The sequence below is a fragment of the Symsagittifera roscoffensis genome, chromosome 3 (assembly GCF_963678635.1).
Source record: "Symsagittifera roscoffensis chromosome 3, txSymRosc1.1, whole genome shotgun sequence".
NCBI lineage: Eukaryota > Metazoa > Xenacoelomorpha > Acoela > Convolutidae > Symsagittifera > Symsagittifera roscoffensis.
Window position 1 is genome coordinate 2,618,070 of NC_087064.1, and position 17,863 is coordinate 2,635,932.

At 37.0% G+C, this 17,863-nt stretch overlaps 2 protein-coding genes across 2 annotated transcripts; one reads left to right on the top strand and one right to left on the bottom strand.

The window, feature by feature from the left end:
- Window positions 1–1,590: 1,590 nt before the first annotated feature.
- Window positions 1,591–16,315, top strand: LOC134841988 (monoglyceride lipase-like). The gene is made up of 7 exons (XM_063858118.1): window positions 1,591–1,739; window positions 1,996–2,199; window positions 4,375–4,618; window positions 5,063–5,185; window positions 6,775–6,867; window positions 7,154–7,372; window positions 15,192–16,315. The coding sequence occupies exons 2-7, from the start codon at window positions 2,018–2,020 to the stop codon at window positions 15,441–15,443; spliced, it is 1,113 nt and encodes a 370-aa protein (XP_063714188.1). The 5' UTR covers window positions 1,591–1,739; window positions 1,996–2,017; the 3' UTR covers window positions 15,444–16,315.
- Window positions 7,402–9,541, bottom strand: LOC134842561 (intraflagellar transport protein 56-like). Its single transcript, XM_063858955.1, has one exon. It carries the CDS (start codon window positions 9,324–9,326, stop codon window positions 7,650–7,652), a length of 1,677 nt encoding a protein of 558 aa, XP_063715025.1. The 5' UTR covers window positions 9,327–9,541; the 3' UTR covers window positions 7,402–7,649.
- Window positions 16,316–17,863: the final 1,548 nt, after the last annotated feature.

Consider the following 17,863-nt stretch of genomic DNA (forward strand, 5'->3'; position numbering starts at 1 on the left):
ACATGCCAATTTATACGATTGGCCGATTGAAACGACAGGAGGCGTTTTGCTACACATACAAACACAATCTTTTGTATTTTATTATAGCTATAGAAATTGATCTACAATGCGTAAGTACGACATTTAGTTCTACGATTGTTATTTCAGGTCCTTTGTCAATATTTCAGGCTCTTTGTCAATATAGCAAAATTTTGGTGTATATATGTGTTAGTAAGATTTTTAGTTCTACAACGTTTATTCAGGCTCTTTGTCGATATAGCAAAATATTGGTCTATACATGTGTTAGTACGATTTTAGCTCTAGAATTGTTATTTCAGGCTCTTCGTCAATATAGCAATATTTTAGCGTATACATGTGTTAGTACCATTTTTAGTTCTCGAACTGTTATTTTATGATCTATGTCAATATATCAAAATTTTAGTGTATACATGTGTTATTACGATTTTTAGTTCTCGAACTGTTATTTCATGATCTTTGTCAATATATCAAAATTTTATTGTTATACATGTGTTAGTACCATTTTTAGTTCTCGAACTGTTATTCCATGATCTTTGTCAATATAGCAAAATTTTGGTGTATACATGTGTTAGTACGATTTTTAGCTCTAGAACTGTTATTCCATGATCTTTGTCAATATAGCAAAAATTTGACGTATATATGTGTTAGTACGATTTTTAGCTCTCGAACTGTTATTTCATGATCTTTGCCAATATAGCAAAATTTTGGTGTATACATGTGTTCGTACGATTTTTAGCTCACGAACTGTTATTTCAGGCCCTTTGTCAATATAGTACAATTTTGGTGTATACATGTGTTAGTACGATTTTTAGTTCTAGAACTGTTATTTCAGGCTCTTTCTCGATATAGCAAAATTTTGGTGTATACATGTATTAGTACGATTTTTTGTTCTAGAACTGTTATTCTTCAATTATTAGTTGTTCAAGTTGTTTGGTTTTTGCTTCAGTTTCTATGCCTTCGGTGTATTGCGCGTAGCGCCTATGTTTTATTTATTTGAAGCGAGAGATATGAGCAAATAGTCAAAAAACTTCCACCGAGAAACTGTTTAGGATTTTCGTTCGGCTTCCTAGTTCTTGATGAAATTCTGGATGTTCATCTCGTCGCCAAATTCCGATAATCTGAGACACGGCCAGTCAGGAGTGTGGCAGAGAATAATAAATTTCAATACTTGAGATGAGTCCAACTTCGCGATTTTTTTTCCATTTCATCTTTTGTTTTTTCATGCCTTACTCGCTGTTGATTTATGGTCTATGCTTTTCTCGTTGGGCAGTTTTGAAGCGATACTCTGAATTACGATTTTTTTTTCGTTTGAGTTGATTTGGTTTTTGTCTGGCCATTATGTTTTTTTCAAGATCTCTGTTCGTTGGGTATTTTTTTTAATTTTGGGTGTTTCTTTAGCTGCATTTTACTATGAATTTGAAAAATTTAAAGAAATTATTTGGTTTTTTTTTTCATTTGTAATTTTTCTATTTATTAATCGCAAGTTTGACAACTCCGCTTCGCCCGTGTTATAGACTAAAAAACCAAAGGTTAAAATTCAACTTTCTGATATTTGCATTGCATTTCAGGTTTGCAACAATGTTGTATGATAGAACTGGCCATGTGTACAATATTTGAGCTATCGACGACTGATCGTCTTATAATTACCTCAACTTATTTTAAATCTTTAACTTGACATTCATTCTCCGATTGTTACTTGCAGCTTATGAGCGATACAACAGGTAATTGCATATATATATATAGTTTGTAAAGAGTCCTTCAGCAGCGAAAGCCAATTCAAACGCTAGAGCAATTCTTTGAAATTGGAGCTGCAAAAAACTTTGAAAAATTCTTTGTAAAAGTATATTGAATGGCTTCGAGTAATTTCGTAAATCTAACATTTGATAAAAGCTTGAGTTTAAAGTCAAGTTTGTTTCGAACAGTGTGACAAGAGTATTATGTGTCATTGTTCCATTGCAATTTGACTGTTTAAACTAGAAGCTTGCGACATAAATTGGAAATGGCAGATTCGGAAGTGCTGGTGGAGGCGAACTCAGATGTCCCCCACAACACGTCCCTACCTCTTCTGGCCTCCCCCGGAGAACGGAGTCTGGTAGTGTGTAAAAGTGGCTACGGGAGGTACCATTCCAAAGTGCAGTTGTTCACACATTCCTGGCTCCCAGAGGATCCATCGGCAGTCAAGTAAGTGCTATCGCTTCGTAGTCGCTACATTTTATACAATGCTCGGTTGTGACTTTCCGGCTTGAAAATATAATCATTATTATATTATCAATTATCATAATATTATTTTAATATCTAATATAATATAATCATCTTAACTAAGGCGAAATTAGTTAAAACGACAGTTAGAGATTGGAACATCTAAAAGGGAATGAAACGTCTAAAAAACGACACAGTTAGGCAGCCATTGCTTCTTCGGGGACTTTTTGAAGACATTTAAATAAGAATAAATAAAGTCATAGCAGATGTTTTCACTGCTTTTATTTTAAACAATTGCGTGTCTGAATTTTTTTAAGTTGTAACCAATCAGATAATTGCAGATTTTTAAAGTCTTAATATCTTTTTTATATTATCATGTCCTGTGAGGTTGTTTACCTATTACCATGAATTTCAGAAGATTCACCATTTTATCTAGTTTGATTACTCTTTTTTAATTGCCTGAATTATACGAACATTCGTATTTTTACGAGACATCCAAAAGTAATGGCTTTTGCATGCTTATAATATGCCGCAATGTTATCTTGTCCAATTATAGTAATATATGCAAAAAAATTCTAGTTTGTATCCAGCTGCTTTCATTCACATTTTCCTTCTTGACTTTTATTTGTTTTTTAAACCAGCTTTTAGATTTTTATTTGGTGCCAATATAGACAAATTTTGACGGCATTTATGGCTCAATTTCAGCGTTTGCCTGCGGTGCAGATTTTTTGGTTAAATTGGATTTTTGTGGTTTCAAGTGAAGGCTCGTTTCCTTCCCGCCCACCTCACTTAAACATCAATTTTCGGTGTAACGAGTTGTACAAGGTTTCTTATGAAGATCAAATAGGTTTACCGTTTGAGTGACAATTCGTAACAAGCGTCGATTCGTAACAGGCGACATTTCGTTATTTTCTAAAAGGAGACTTCGTAACAAGTGACGATTCGTATCAAGCGACAATTCGTATCAATGTTTTGTTTGATGTTCAAAAAGTAAAAGGAACAACTGAAAGCTTAATTAACATAAAAAGAATTAAAGAAATCAAAAGCAAGAAAAAAAAGTAGTCCCTGTAGTATTTTGTTAACTCGGTTGTTCTGATAGTTTTGTAGTATCTCAGACAATCTTAGCTGCGCTTTTTCGTATTTTGCCGTCTTTGATACCTCCTCTCAGGATCTTATTCTCACGAGCTTATTCTCAGCTAAGCTGTTCTCGCTGAAAAATTCAATGAATATGTAGATAGTTGGGTGCTTACAGCCCATTCCCACATGTAAAGCACGATGCCAACCTTACGCCGAATTACTTGTCATTTACTTTTGATCTCGCGCGCACATGGAATGATTGGAGAATTTTCGCCCGATTGATCGTTCAGGCATTTGAACCCCAGCTTCAGATCAGATTGGGGGATAAGTGCCAGCGCAATGAATGATTTAATTAGAAGTCGCAGTGTTTTTTTTCGGATCTATAAAGAGGAGTTTAGCTGAATTCCTGAGTTTTTCTCCAACGTGGGAAGGCTGAATTAAAAGTCATTGATCGATGGTTTTTTCGAAACCGACCAAAATTTTGGCGGGCTCCAGGCAAGTGTTTAGCTGTTTCAGCTCTTCAAAAGCTCGCAGATATTACTTTTGAGTCTTTCGTGTTAAAAGAAAGTAAACCATTGGAACTGTCTGTTCGTTTACTACAGCGTGTATGGTAAATACTTGATAGAAGAGCGTGGGGCATGGTTCAAAAGTTCCACCAGCATGCCAAGTTGTGTTGCTCTCCAAAACAGCCAAATTTCTTCCCTTGAGAAAATCAACATGCGGTCAGCGCCAAGAGGCCCAGAATCGTAGTCTAGAAAAGTATCCACCTTACCGAGAGAGTCAACTGATGTTATATCGCAATGTCTTGTAGAGTAGCTGGCGCTGATTCGGTGAATCTTTGTCGCTGAACAGTTCAGGCTATTGATTTATATTTCGGCAAATTTGTCACCGCCTCCTTTGGGGCGTCCCCAGTAAACTGTTTCTCAATTTTGATTTTGATTGGACCCTGTGAACTCAAGTTCTCTTTGTAAAAGTTTTCTGGTGGGGGAAGAAAGGAAAAGGAGCCCAGGAGAGCTCAAAACTAAGTTTGTTCAACCGTAAAAATTAGACAATATTTTGAAAATTATTTTGAAATTTCAGAGCCATCGTCTATCTTATACATGGACTACACGGACACTGTGTAGTGTTTCACGAGATGGCAGCTCTCTTTGTGCAATATGGTCTGGCAGTCTACTCCCACGACAACTACGGTCACGGGAGGAGTGCGGGGGTGAAGGTGCTACCTCCAGACTTCAATTTCTACTGGCGCGATGCAGTCGACCGCATCAGAGAAGTGTCCAGTCTACACCCGGGAGTACCAGTGTTCGCTTTTGGACATTCTCTGGTTAGTCAGTGAATTGGCTTTGCGTGTAGCGACTGAAATTTGTAAAAGGGTACGGTAGTAGGTAAAAACAGAATTTGGAAAATGAGCAGTGCAGAAATTGAAAGCCCGCCTTTTGGTGGCTTATATGATGGAACTTATGGTGGCTAAGTGGGTTGGGCGCGCGGCCTTTACCACAAAGATCGTGGGACTACTCAAGGTGGGACCGGCTAGGGCGAAATGGATAAGATCTCTCTCCCCCGAGGAAAAAAGCCCAAGTTTGAATGGTAAGAGCTGGGCTAAGTGCTAATTTTAGAAAATTCAAGAAAACATGATGGCTCTAGCTGGTGAAGATGATGGTAATGTTTGATGGTAAGCTGCTGAAAGTTGTACTTAACAAGTTTACTCATTCGTCTGTTGAACAAATGAAGAAAATTGTTTACGGGTGCTGTTCTGTTGTGTTGTTAGGGTGGCCTGATAGTGGTGGATGTGATGCTGGAGTTGCAGAAAGAGGCGAAGCCACTCTCTGGTGCTGTTCTCATGTCCCCCGCTCTCGGGAAAAACCTCAACATGTCTAAGCTTAGCGTCCTCGTAAGTTACAATGTTTAATGACAAGGAGACGGGTCTGATCTAGACATTGAACTTAATAACGAGCAAAATGAACACATTTTGGCGGGTATTTGAACAAATTAGGTGGTAAACGAATAATTGTTTCACAACTTGCTTGCCTTCAAATTGAACGAAATATGACTAACTGCTGTAACAAAATAGCATCTCAATATTCGGCTAATATTTTTCTTCTAATTGGGTGCCTTGCTCCTGGGACACGTCTCCTTGTCATTCACCGTTACAGTACACTCCTTCATTATGATAGAAGCAAACCCCTGTTGCATTATTACGAGTTCTTTTTTTTGAACCTGGTTTTTTTAAATTTTTTTGAACCTGGTTTTTAATTAAATTTTTTTGAACCTTGTTTTTTATTTTAATTTTTTCAACCTGTTTTTTTTATTTAAATATTTCGCGGTTTGACTTTTGATGTTATAAGTGCAATTCAAGTTCATTTGCAATGAAGGCAAATTTCACACTCTATTTGCGAATGACCAAATGGCGCAAAAAGCGTGAATGACATTTAGCTTCGAAAGTAGATTGTTTTCACATTTCCCAGCTGAATTAAAAATTTACCTATTAACCATTTTATTCCTAATTAGGTTGTTTTATGAAAAAAAGTGCAAATCATTAAAGATTCCTGAAATTCAGAGAGCTTTATCGTGATGTTGTTTTTCTTAGAAATTGAAAGAAATAATTTTTGTTTCAAGGTTTCCGATTGATTTTGTTCCATTTTTCTGTTGGCTTCGTTTTACTAAGATTGTCTGTACGATAATGCTGATCTGGGCTCGAAATTCAAAATATGTTAAACCTGTGATAATTTTCCTCTAAATAATGATTATTTGAAAAATGATAGTTTGAGATAATTACTGGGTGCCATTTACAAGTTTCTCAACGCGTATCGTAAGCGGTGCATCATTCCGTATCAAAAAATGATCCAAAGTTTAATGAGTGGGCAGTGTAGGTGCATTCTTGAAGTTTTTAAGAGTAATGAACGTAGTGGGTACTCTTATATAGGTCTTGCTGATTTTTTTTTTCAGGAAAAAGTCTTAAAATTTGCTCACGCTCAGTTTTGATTTTTCGCGGTTTGACTTGTGATTTTTTAAGCTCAGTGCATTTCCTTTGTGAAAAGGAAGGCAAACTCTACTATCGAACAGCAAAAGTGTAAAGGTCACGTAAATGTGATCGACTTCTAATTTTGAAAATGGAAATTAATTAGCAGATTTATTAAATGGAAATAATTTTTCCCAGCGAAATAAACGTTTTACCTATTGATCCAGTTTTCTCAAATTGGGCTAATTTTAACAAAAAAGCGTCCATCATAAATTGTTCTACAAATTCAAAAGAGCTTCAAGGCCATCTATTTTGTTTCTTCGAAATTCAAAAGTTCAAGGCTCTTGAAAAAACAAGTCAGTTTTTTCCAGTTTCCTTGCGTTGATTACTTTTTTCCTACTGTTTGTTGGCTATGTTTCATTAATTAGGTGCTTCCAGATTTTTTAATTTAGCTGCGACTTCGCCTCTGTGTAACGTTTGACGTGATTCTATCTTTTGTAGACATTTTTTTGATGTTTCAGGAGTTCCTGGCTGCTCCTGTGAGCAAAGTGCTGCCGTCATTCCCTGTACCAACTAATCTCAAAGTGTCAAACTTCACAAGTGTAAGAAAAAAGGTATTCCCTCCATGTTATTTTATCGGCAGCCTTTAATTGAGAATTCAAAAAGGGACCCTCGTTCAACCGTTTTTTATATAGATTATTTGTGTATTTAGTTTAGCTCAGCTCATTGACGCCATGATTTTAAATTTGGGGAGCTTCTTTTAGAGAAAATATGAATTTAATTGTTTATGGTGTTAAAAACAGTTGAAAGGGAAATTGTTTGGCGTAAAAAGAAGGGCTCGGTTGGTTATGTTTCCATTTAGCTCATTTATCAAAATTGTATTTTTACAATTGTATTTAGCAATTAGAGAATCTAGAAGACCCTCTGGTGTACCATGGCCAGCCAAAATTAAAACACGTGGTGATGATAACAGAAGCGATGGACAAGATTCCCGCTAAGACTCAACAGCTCAGTACTCCCTATCTGCTAGTGAGTGGAGATCGGGACGTCATAACTCCACTGGGACCCATGCGCACATTCCACCAGACGGCACCGGACAAACTGGACAAGTCTTTTAGGGTAAATTGAATTTAAACCTTTCTTTTTTTTAATACATCGACTAGAAAAATGAACAAATTGAGAAAACTCTAAATTGAGCGAGGATTAATGGAATTTGAAACAAATGGTAAACGCAATGGGTTGCATCACAATTTTATCCAATGTCACTGGAATTTACTTTTTGCTTTCTCCCTTTTTTCGATCAATTTTTCAAACTTAATTCCAATTCATCTGTAATGTTAGAAAGAGACATTTTTTTTTATTATTATTATTGGGATGCTTGCAATTGCTTAACTTCTCAGTTTGTAGGAATTCGGTTCTCTTTTGCCCACTTCTTAATCACGCGGCATATGTATTCGACCTGCGGGTTGGCTGTATTGCGCAGCAGCGTCAGAACTTCTCTCAAAGTGTCTTGCGGTTCCTGACCGGCAACTATTTTCTGGAACACTCCCACACACGCTCCACGTTTACCTTCCCAGTACTCGGGGTTTGGGTCGAGTCTCTCAAGCACGTCGAAGGCTTTCGCAGAGTAGTAAAACTGACCCATTTTGTAGCAATCGTTGGCAATCAGTTGCAATAAACTGAATGAGTCATTGGATGTTTCCATTTTGAGATACAGCTCCCAAGCGTGACGTGGTTTCTGGTTCATTATAAAACAGCGTGCGAGCCAGCTCAAAAAGACGTAATCGTTTTTTATTTTGTCATTTTGAATCAGGAGCAACAACTCTTCGGCTTCTTTGTAGTTTCCAACGGCTGCTTTCGCTTGAGCGTAGTTGAAGTTAAACGTGTCTTCGCTGTAGAAGTAGCTCTTGACTGAGTTCAGATAAATTAGAACGTCTTCAAACTGACGAAGCAAGAAGAAACACGACGCCATGCATTGGCGTCCAGGAATAGTATCGCATTCACTTGCGCTGCCTCCAACCAGTTGGAAATACTGCTGGGCTATTTTGAGGTGTTCCTTAGAACCCTGCTCTTGACCCATAGCTGCATTGACCACTCCTTTCAGAATATACTCATGGGGAGTCGTGGGTTCCAATTCTTTGATCAGGTTGTAAGCCTCGTTTATGTTTTCCTGTTTCAAATGAAAGATAACGAGGTTAAGTCTGGCCTCGACAATGACGTCAACAAGCGGAGGTAAAACTTGCAAAGCACCGTCTCCGTTTTGAAACACAACCATGTTGTGCTTCATGATTTCCTTGGCGTAAGTGAAACTCCGAGATGCTTCGGATTCGAACTTGGTCAACTCGGCCTCAGCTGCTTTTCCGTTGTAAAGTCGGTAGAAGTTACATGCTCTCAGGTTGACAGCAGTCGCGCTGTTCGGGTAGTTTGACAAATAAACTGTCAACACTTCTTGACTGACATCATAGTAGTCTAGTTTGTAGTAACACAGAGCTATGTAGACATTCAACGCTGTGAATTCACGATTGTCCAGTAGAATCCGTTTGTAAATGTCAATAGCTTCTTGGTAATGGGATCTCAAATAGTGAATAGCAGCTAGTGATAATTGATCTTCCTGTACGTCCTGAAGTTGCGAATGGTACGACATCAATTTCTGTTCGTCGCCTTCTTTGTGCGCCAAATGGAACAGAAGGCGATTTTTGAGTCGTTTGTGTTGCTCGTCTGTGAGTTTGACATTCTCAAACGCCTTCCGACTCTCCTCGTAATGGCCTAGGAAGAAACAGACGCAGCCGAAGTAAACTGCATATACACTGTTAGGGTTCTGTTTCATTAGGTCCTTATATATTTTGTAAGCTTTGACGTAATCTCCAAGATGGAATGAAATGTAGCCGATCCACTCCAAAGTTTCAGGGTCGATTTTGTCAGGATTTTGCTGGAACTCAACGAGGGTAAGAGCGCCGGTGAAGTCTCGTTTCAAGAGCAGGTCGTCCCGTTTGGGAAGTGATTTGCCACTCCCTTCGCGGCTCTCCGTTGCCTCTGTTTTTTGAAGTGCCGGTTTGGCTCGGGAAAGAATCATCTCAAAGCGCTCGTAAGTTATAGATGGTAAGATTAATGTTTTCCGTCGAAATTGAAAGAAAGCGTATCTTAAGCAATGGTATGCGTTTGCAGTTTTCTATAATGACCAAAACTTATACGTTGATTGAATACAGTCTATGTGTTTTTTTGCTCTGCGATTAGAATTATATAGAGGCACGTGTTGTTTTACATAAAAACGTTGACGTGATTCAGCTTGAAAAAGAGCAGATGGATTTGCTTATTGGTTTTATGTAAAAATACGCGAACTAAGTAATTTGGCATAATAATGTCTAACTGAATGCTTATGTTGACCTGTTCATTAAGGATCTTTTATATAATCTAATTAACTTCTTGTGCACTCGAAAAGTTGTTGAATGAATAAATACTGAAAAATTACATCAAATTATTTTGAAAAGTTACATCAAGTTTTAAAAGAGAAGGATTTTTAAAAAAGTGTTTTTTTTTCTTTCCCCATCTGCGATTTGTTTTAAGATTTTTATGTTCACACTGTCCATTTATTATGAAAAAAGGCATGCGGACTAATTAGGCTATGACAAACAATTGTTGTCCCGACACTTAAAAATGGGGAGAAACATTGTATTCGGGTGTGTTTTAAGTTTTTCTCTTTGGTTTGTTTTCCACTCAATGAGGTATCACAAATAATCATAGCAATGGGTTGTGTGATATATCATACTGCAGCTCTTTCAATCGTGATTCGAACGGCTGTTGAAAACTTTCAACTGAAATTGTTTTCCAAAGATTTTTTAGCGCCATCTGCAAATCAATTGAAAAAAAAAAATGTTCGAATTTGTTTTATGATTTCTGTCATTTTTTGACAAATACTGTTGTTGAATTTGCCTATTTTACTATGACTGTCAAATATGGCTTAGTTCAAGGCTTTCATTCAGATCCTTTTATAACACCACACACAAAATTGACTCTAATTTGAAAAAAAGGAAACTTTTTTATAGATTTTTTTAAGAATGTTTTTTTTTAAGAATGTGGTCGGAACATTCTGAGCTACTTGCACAGCAACCGGCTATCCTCGTTTCAGTTTGATTGTAATGCATTATTGATTATAATGTCTCTGAAGGGATTACGTTTTATTGAATAATTCGTTAGATTCAATGGCAAAAAACGGAACTCGATGCAATGTGCTTCTATTTCCGGGCAGCTGTCCGTAAGTTCTTGAATGTTCAAAAAACAAGTATCATCTAATTTTCAAGTGTTCTGCTCAAAATGATTTCTATCCAACTGGTTTTTATATCAATTTTTCCTACTGCACTTGCTATGAGAAGTGCACCGCCGCTCCTGTTCACTGCCGGAACGCCCTGCGATGCGTCGAACAGAAATGAACCTCTGAACCCGCTCGGAGAATACCAAACCAGTTGGCCGACTCAGTGTGACCTGCTGTGCACCCGCTTCTCACAGGACGGACACTCATACCCCTGCATGTCGTGGACCTGGTCTAAACTCACAAGTAAATGCGCCTTGTATGATGTCGCGGTGGGACAATGTATAGATACTTCAGATTTGCATTCAACATGGGCGGCAAAAAGGTACGTCTTGGATCGGAACCAGCATCTGCAGAACGGATACTCATATTCAACTGGCGGTTCGACCATCAGGATAACTTGGGAGGTGTGTTCAGATATGGACCATGAAACGAAGTCAGCGACTTGTAACACGGACCATTTCGGTATCTATGTCACTTACGAAGCACAGCCGATTGTTACTGGCGCCCACAAGATGTATAACATGTTCCCCGAGAGTTCTCTAGCCACTAACGACGAGGTTTGGAATCGGACTGGGGAAATTTGGATGTATCGAAGGAGTCACGGCGGGTTTCAGAGGGCGATCAAAAGGTCAAGCTCCGAAGGGCTGTACGGATGTGTGTTCCCTGAAGGATTTGACCTTTCAGAGTTTGAAGACGACCTGGACCTAGATGAAACAGCAGGTGTCCATTTGTACATATGTATGGACCAGAAATTCTGTCCTGATTTTGTGAAGTTCGATATGTGTTTTGTCGAGTTCAACGGATGCCACCCGAAGCTGAGTGGAGATTGTGGTCAAGGCGCCAGTGTTTTGTTCACGTTCTTCTCCGCCTGGGTTCCTGAAGCGCCACCTGTTAAGACTTTCTGATACGGCGCTATATAAATAGCATAAAATAACGCCAGTCTTTTCTTAGAGCCATCTTGGGAATAACAAATTTCAAAAATTTTCTGCCAAGAAAATGTTTAAAAAATTTCTTGTATTGGTTTTAAAATAGCATAAAGTATTGCCTGTCTTCATTGGCTGAGCCGCTCTCTTTTTATACTTCTGTGGAACTAAGTTTTATTTAGTACCCAGCCCGTGTGGTGACTGTGATAGAACGTCCAAGAAGAACATTCAAAAGCTGAGGTTGTTCATAAAGCTAAAGTAATCCTTTTGTCCCGTTTCGCGTTTCATTATTTCATGGTTTCTTATCTATAACAATGAAAACGATTGAAATTTTTTCGGTAGTTTTAGTAGCTGTCGCTTGATTGGCGATGCATTTCTTCTATAGTTGGATATATTCATTTTATGCTATTTTATGTATGTGCGTAAGTAACCGGCCCTAACAATCACCATTTCTGAGCAAATTCAAGAAAAAAACTTGATCTATTTAGAAAAATTGAATAGAAAATGATTCTGTAGTTTTTTTGACTGATTGCGTGTCATATGAATCAAATTGCGTTAAATATTTTGTTCTTACTTAAACTAATTTTACTTGCTATCAAGCCCTGGCGCTCACAGGTTTAATCTACCAGATAATAAAATTGCGCTTTAGAATGGACGATATGCTCACTTTCTCCATACCTGTTCTCATTAGCTGTTAATTAACTGTTGTTCAAACTCAATTTAATGATAGTTTTTCACTTTCTCAAAACATTCAGTTTTCTCAGAAACTTCTTGTATCGATGGGTGTAAAAGATGTACCTGCATATTCCTCTTGTTAAGAGTCGATGAACGTAGTTTTTGATTACACAGTTTGAGCAAAGTGTCCCTGCAGAATCGGTTCTACTCAGTTTTTTCACAAAAAGAGTCCTCGAGAAGATCAACTTCGATTTTTTTACCGTGTTTTGAAAATTTTTGATTTTTCTCGAAAAATACCATCCCAAATCCTTTTGGATTCAATGGAGAGAACGGGTTATGTGAACATACCTGCATTAGCGGCCACGCTTAAGTTTGTTCACAGAAAAAGTTATCGTTCTCTAAAAAGTCGTTTTTTGAAAATTTTTCACTCATCGAAAAGTTAAAGGAAATTTTTATACTTCTGAGAAAACTCCAAATTCTCAAAAAATTTCACTAATATATAGAGGAACAGGTAAGGTTTTGGTTGAAGCCCAATTTTGAATATTTCAAATTACGTATTTCATCCCGCACCAGTACAACAAACTCGCACCAGTACAACAAACTCGCACCAGTACAACAAACCCGCACCAGTAAATCAAACAGGTACCCCCAGCTGCAGCTGGGCTTCCTTGTCAGGAAAGCGTAGTTGTAAATTATCGGCTTTTTCAGGGCCTTATTTCTACTGTATAATTACGAAGGCCTTTCCAAAAAAAATCCCGGAAAAATATATATATATTTTTTTTGTAATTCACATCCAATTAGGGCTTGTCCTAGATCATTGAAACATTAGCAAGTTGTACCGTGTTATCAATCTAGTTTAGGCAGATTACGGTTTTGCTTTATAAAAATTTAACATTAATTGTATTCGTTTATTTCAATTAGTTTTTCTTTTTAAATTTTTCAAAATCTTTAATCTTTAGTTATGAGACATTTTATTTAAATTAGCTGTCTGGTCGAAGAACTTTAATTGAATTTAAAGTTTAACTAAAGCTTAGATACATTATGTATTCGGGAGAAGTATGTTTTATTAGCAGCCTAAGGTTTCTAAATTTGTTATCCTTGAGGGTTATAGACCAGCCTTATCCGTAGTTTTTCAGTTTGAAACTTTGCTTAAACCAATTTTCTTTCGGCTCAATCAGAGTAGAATTCTTTTATTATAGTTACGTTATTCTACAACTGCATCATGACTTTCTCCTATGCTTTTTGTTCCGACTTTTGTAACGAAAGTAACGGAATATTTGTGCTCTGGGTGATTTTTTTTTTCTTCAGACAAGTTTCGACTTTTTAATTAAAAAAGATTTTAATTCAAAAGGTATTGCTGGCGTGAGCTTGAATTTGAAAAGATACTTCACCCGTTATCATTTTTGCGTAAATTTTACAGATTACCATTTCGGCCAAATTGAGACAATTAACGCGCGATATATTTAGCGCTAATAACGCTTCAGTGGAAATTTAATCCGTTTTAGAAATAGTTCCCAATTGCTTGAAGGAACCTTATTTGCCGTAATTGGTTTGTTACTAGGAGCGAAATCTATCCATTTGCATTTTATAAGGCATGCGAGGGGGATGGTTTTGAAAAAATATATATATTTTATTAAACATTCAAAAAAAACATTGAAAAAAAAAATATTTTATTACATCGAATTTTGTGATGCTATTACTTCCATAGACCCTAAAAAGCAGTTGGAATTTTCAGGGCTTTGCCCTGATGCGATAGGTATTGTTTTGGACTTAGTGATTTTGTAACTTGAAGCGGTTGAAATCTCAGAGTCCTGCAATGGGGAGCGGTGGTGAAGTGGTTACGTCTCCGCCTCTCAATCAAAAGGTCGGATGTTCGAGGCCCATCATGATCCGTACTCGTTGCGTGAGGGCGAGGCAACGTTACACAGCCCAGAAAAAATAACCGAAAAAACAACATGAAGTTCTTAAGCTGGGGCACAACAGCGGTTCGCCGTGATGAGCTCTACAGCTCGTATGTTGGTCCTTTCCCTCGTGGATAAATGGTCTTAGCAACCAGGTGTATCTTTGGCAAATTGTATCAAGTGGTGTCGCAGGATGTATCAGTGCTTATGTCTCACCGTGGTGTTTCCAGTGAATGTAAACTCAGATGAAGTGCTTAGATTATAGTACTTATTGTTTGGCAAAACAGTCTTCAATGACTTCAGTAGTGTATTGAAGCTTCTTTCCTCCTTCTGAAAAGCCAATAACTAGTTATTGTTGACTTCTTCAAAGGGGCAGCATACTCGTGAAGAATTACTTCGATTGGATGTCGATTTCATCTCATTGGTAGTTAAGACAGGCGAGCTATCACTTGATGTTTCATTTAAGGCTTGCCACAGTCTGACATGAGCTAAATGAAATTTGATTTCAATACTGGTTCTAAATTGGATATGAGCAGCATTAAGGGTTTTAGTGATCGGAATCGGAGGGTTCCCATTGACATCTATCATCCGCCTTCTCAAGGTTGTAACGGCTACTACGAAATGGGTAACACCAAACTTTTCAAATGAAGTAAGGATCTACCTGCAGTGAAAAAAAGCATTGAACGTTCTTCGCTCGACAAAACAACTCATCCACGATACGATTTGAAAAACAAAAACTATAAAAAATAATAACTATGTTAAAAAAATATAAAGTCCTTACTATTCACAGGAACCAAAGTTCATGTAGCCGACACGAACTATGGAGTTTTGCGCAATTTTAGGTGCCCAAAAGAAAATTTGTAGCGTGTTATGTATGGTATCATAATAAAGCCATGTTGCTTGTGATTCGGCTTCCCAACGCTATATCTAAAAGTTCTTTCATTGCCGAGAAGAGATGGGTCTCGTTTTCTGCGAAATCTTAAATATTTGCAAAAGGTTTTGATTTGAGGAAAAATTGTTCTTTTTTCAAATTTGAATTATGTTGTAATTGATGATTTTTTTAATAAAAAAAGCTATCGGTTTGTTCATTTTTATGTGGTTGGAAAATTAGGTGCTGTTTGATTTTGTAGGTGTATGCTGGAATGCGACACGGACTGTATCAAGAGAAGAGAGACGTGAGAGAGCGACTGTTCCAGGACATGATCCAGTGGGTCTTGGAGAGACAGAAGACGTCTTCACCAACTGCAGACAACAGCAACAGTTGTCTGCAACAGATTGGGACAGTCATAGAACACAATAACTATGATAGCAATACGACAGTCACAGAAAACAACTCTTATGCTACTAGCATTGCTGCTGCAGCAGTTGTACACGAAGAATGAGTGGGTCTTGCTCATGCGCGAAGGTTCGAATCCCTCATGCGCGAAAATGTTGTCAGCCAATCAGAATTCATTTTTTATAAACTTCGAACAATATAAGCGATAATATCAGTTTCGACAGATTAAAGGGCATTGATTAGATAAGAATTTTTGTGCATTCGGTCCTTCGCGCATGAGAATAGCCCCCAAAGAATGTTTTTAAGCTGTAAAATTGAAGTCCATATGCTGCAATAAGTTAAAATAAATTAAAGTTCCTACCTTGAAGACGCAACGCAGAGGTGATCATGTTTTTTCTATAAAAGGAGGTTCATTTATTGCTTCTATCACTGTAGCAAAGACTGCTTTGAAGAAAAAGGGTATGACTCATGCAATTTTGTTCGCTTATGCAATTGTGCCTTCTCGGTAAGAGTTCGAGTTTAAAAATGCATACAAGTTGTTATAATAAACTATCAAAAAAAACCAAAACTGGCTGAAAAAACTCAGTGGAGACAGTTTGAGAAATGAAGTCAGTGCGCAGAAATTTTTCTAAGGGGGCAGTTTTGTTAGGTCGACAAAATTGATTTTCCGAGCTCTCCGAAAATACTATAATGATCCTATTTTGACAAAAATTTTATGTTATGCGCCGCAGTCAAATTTTTGAAAAAAAAAAACAGGCTACAATGACGTTCTGAGCACTCGAGCAAACTCTTCCCTCAATTTTAGTTATATTGGTGCCAAAAGCGCCTAAAGAAAAATTTTGATGTTGGTCAGCCAAAAATGGAAAATTTTTCATGTTGGCCAGCCAAAAATGGAAAAAAATTTCATATTGGTAAATGTAAAATTTTTGATGTTGCGGTGCTCTCTCCCTATTTATATTGAATCTTTTTTCACTCTCACTTCTCTGTTGAGCCTTGAGTTTGTTTGATATAAATATGTATGTATAGTGGGATACTCCTGAGATAGAACTGGTGCGTCTATGTTTAAGTGTCTGAGCTTACAACTTAAAAATGAGTCTCGATTTTATTGAACTTTTTTGTGTTCAGAACTGTGCATAGTTATATTAAGCAGCAATTATGGCTTTGATGTTTTCACCAATTTTCACCACCGTCGAACAGCGAAAGTCCAAATGTCATCGAAAACGTGATGGACTTCTAGTATCGAAAATGAAATTTAATTTTCAGATTTCCCAGCGAAATAAAAGTTTTACCTCTTGATCCAGTTTTCTGAAATAATTTTTATCAAAAACGTGTCAATCATAAATTGTTCTAGAAATCTATTTTTTTGAAATTCGATCGATTTTTTCAAAAAAAAACAGCGCTATTTTTCCAAAATCTGAGATCTGGGGTTCAATGGATAGAACAGGTTGTGAGAAGCTCTCCTGTTCAAGCGTTTACGCCCTACTTTTCCACTAGATTTTTTTCCTTCAAAAAAATTCCACTGAAGTTTACTTGCGTTCAATGACTCTTTTCCAACCGTCTGCTGGCTATGTTCTCTTTTTACTATACATCCCTTTCTACAGCCTTCAAAGAAAGGTGTGAGGGGATTATTTGATCAGACTTTCAGGATTTTTTTTTCATTTTCTCGAAAAAAATCTTCCAAATTTGAGATATGGGGTTCAATGGATAGAACAGGTTATGAGAAGCTCTCCTGTTCAAGTGGTTACGCCCTATTTTTCCACTAAAAGTTATGGCCTCGGGAAAGTCGAGATTTTGATTTTTTGACAGTTTTTTTAAAAATGTTTTATCGTTCATTGACTGTTTTTGAACAGTCTGTTGGCTATGTTTTTTCTCAATAAAGGTTTTAGAAAATACTGAATTTAAGCTTTTAGAAGCAGCATTCAAAGTTAAAATTTGTAGAAGCAGATTTCCTTCTATTTGCAAGAAATATATAGACAAGAAGCTTGTTTAACAACAACAGTTTTAGTTGTTTTTTCATCTATGCACAAAATCTTGCCTATTCGATAAAAAATCTACATGAATGAGCATGGCAAGTTAACCGGCATACTCTTGACCCGAAAACAAGAAACGGCTAGAATTACATGAGTAGAGATCAGCCGAAAATTTTTTTTGCCTACCGTGTTGTTTAGATTAGACCGTCGAGACTGTCAAACAGTTGCTCAAGCTAAACTGGGGACATTTTTTTGACCTCGCAAAGCTTATTTCGATTTTGCTGATTTTGTTTTTCATCAGGGAATTTTCAGGCAATATATCCCAATACTTCAAAAACATGCGATTTTGAGGTTATGTCAATACTTTATTTTCAACCAAGATATTTTACAAGAAAATTAATTTAATATGAAACAATTAATATTTTTAAATCTTTTTCAATATGAAACAATGATGAGTATCAGTCTACTGAAGTCGTTTTTGGACCATCTCCAATTCTCGCCGTTTGCTGACCAAAATTTAATGAAACATTTTTTGTATTTACGGAAACTATTTGCA

Excerpts from the sequence above, each read along its gene's own strand:
- LOC134841988 (XM_063858118.1), top strand. The coding sequence starts at position 2,018 with ATGGCAGATTCGGAAGTGCTGGTGGAGGCGAACTCAGATGTCCCCCAC. Across the intron at positions 2,200-4,374 it reads GAGGATCCATCGGCAGTCAA|AGCCATCGTCTATCTTATAC; the intron begins GTAAGTGCTATC and ends TTGAAATTTCAG. Across the intron at positions 6,868-7,153 it reads TCACAAGTGTAAGAAAAAAG|CAATTAGAGAATCTAGAAGA; the intron begins GTATTCCCTCCA and ends AATTGTATTTAG.
- LOC134842561 (XM_063858955.1), bottom strand. The coding sequence starts at position 9,326 with ATGATTCTTTCCCGAGCCAAACCGGCACTTCAAAAAACAGAGGCAACG.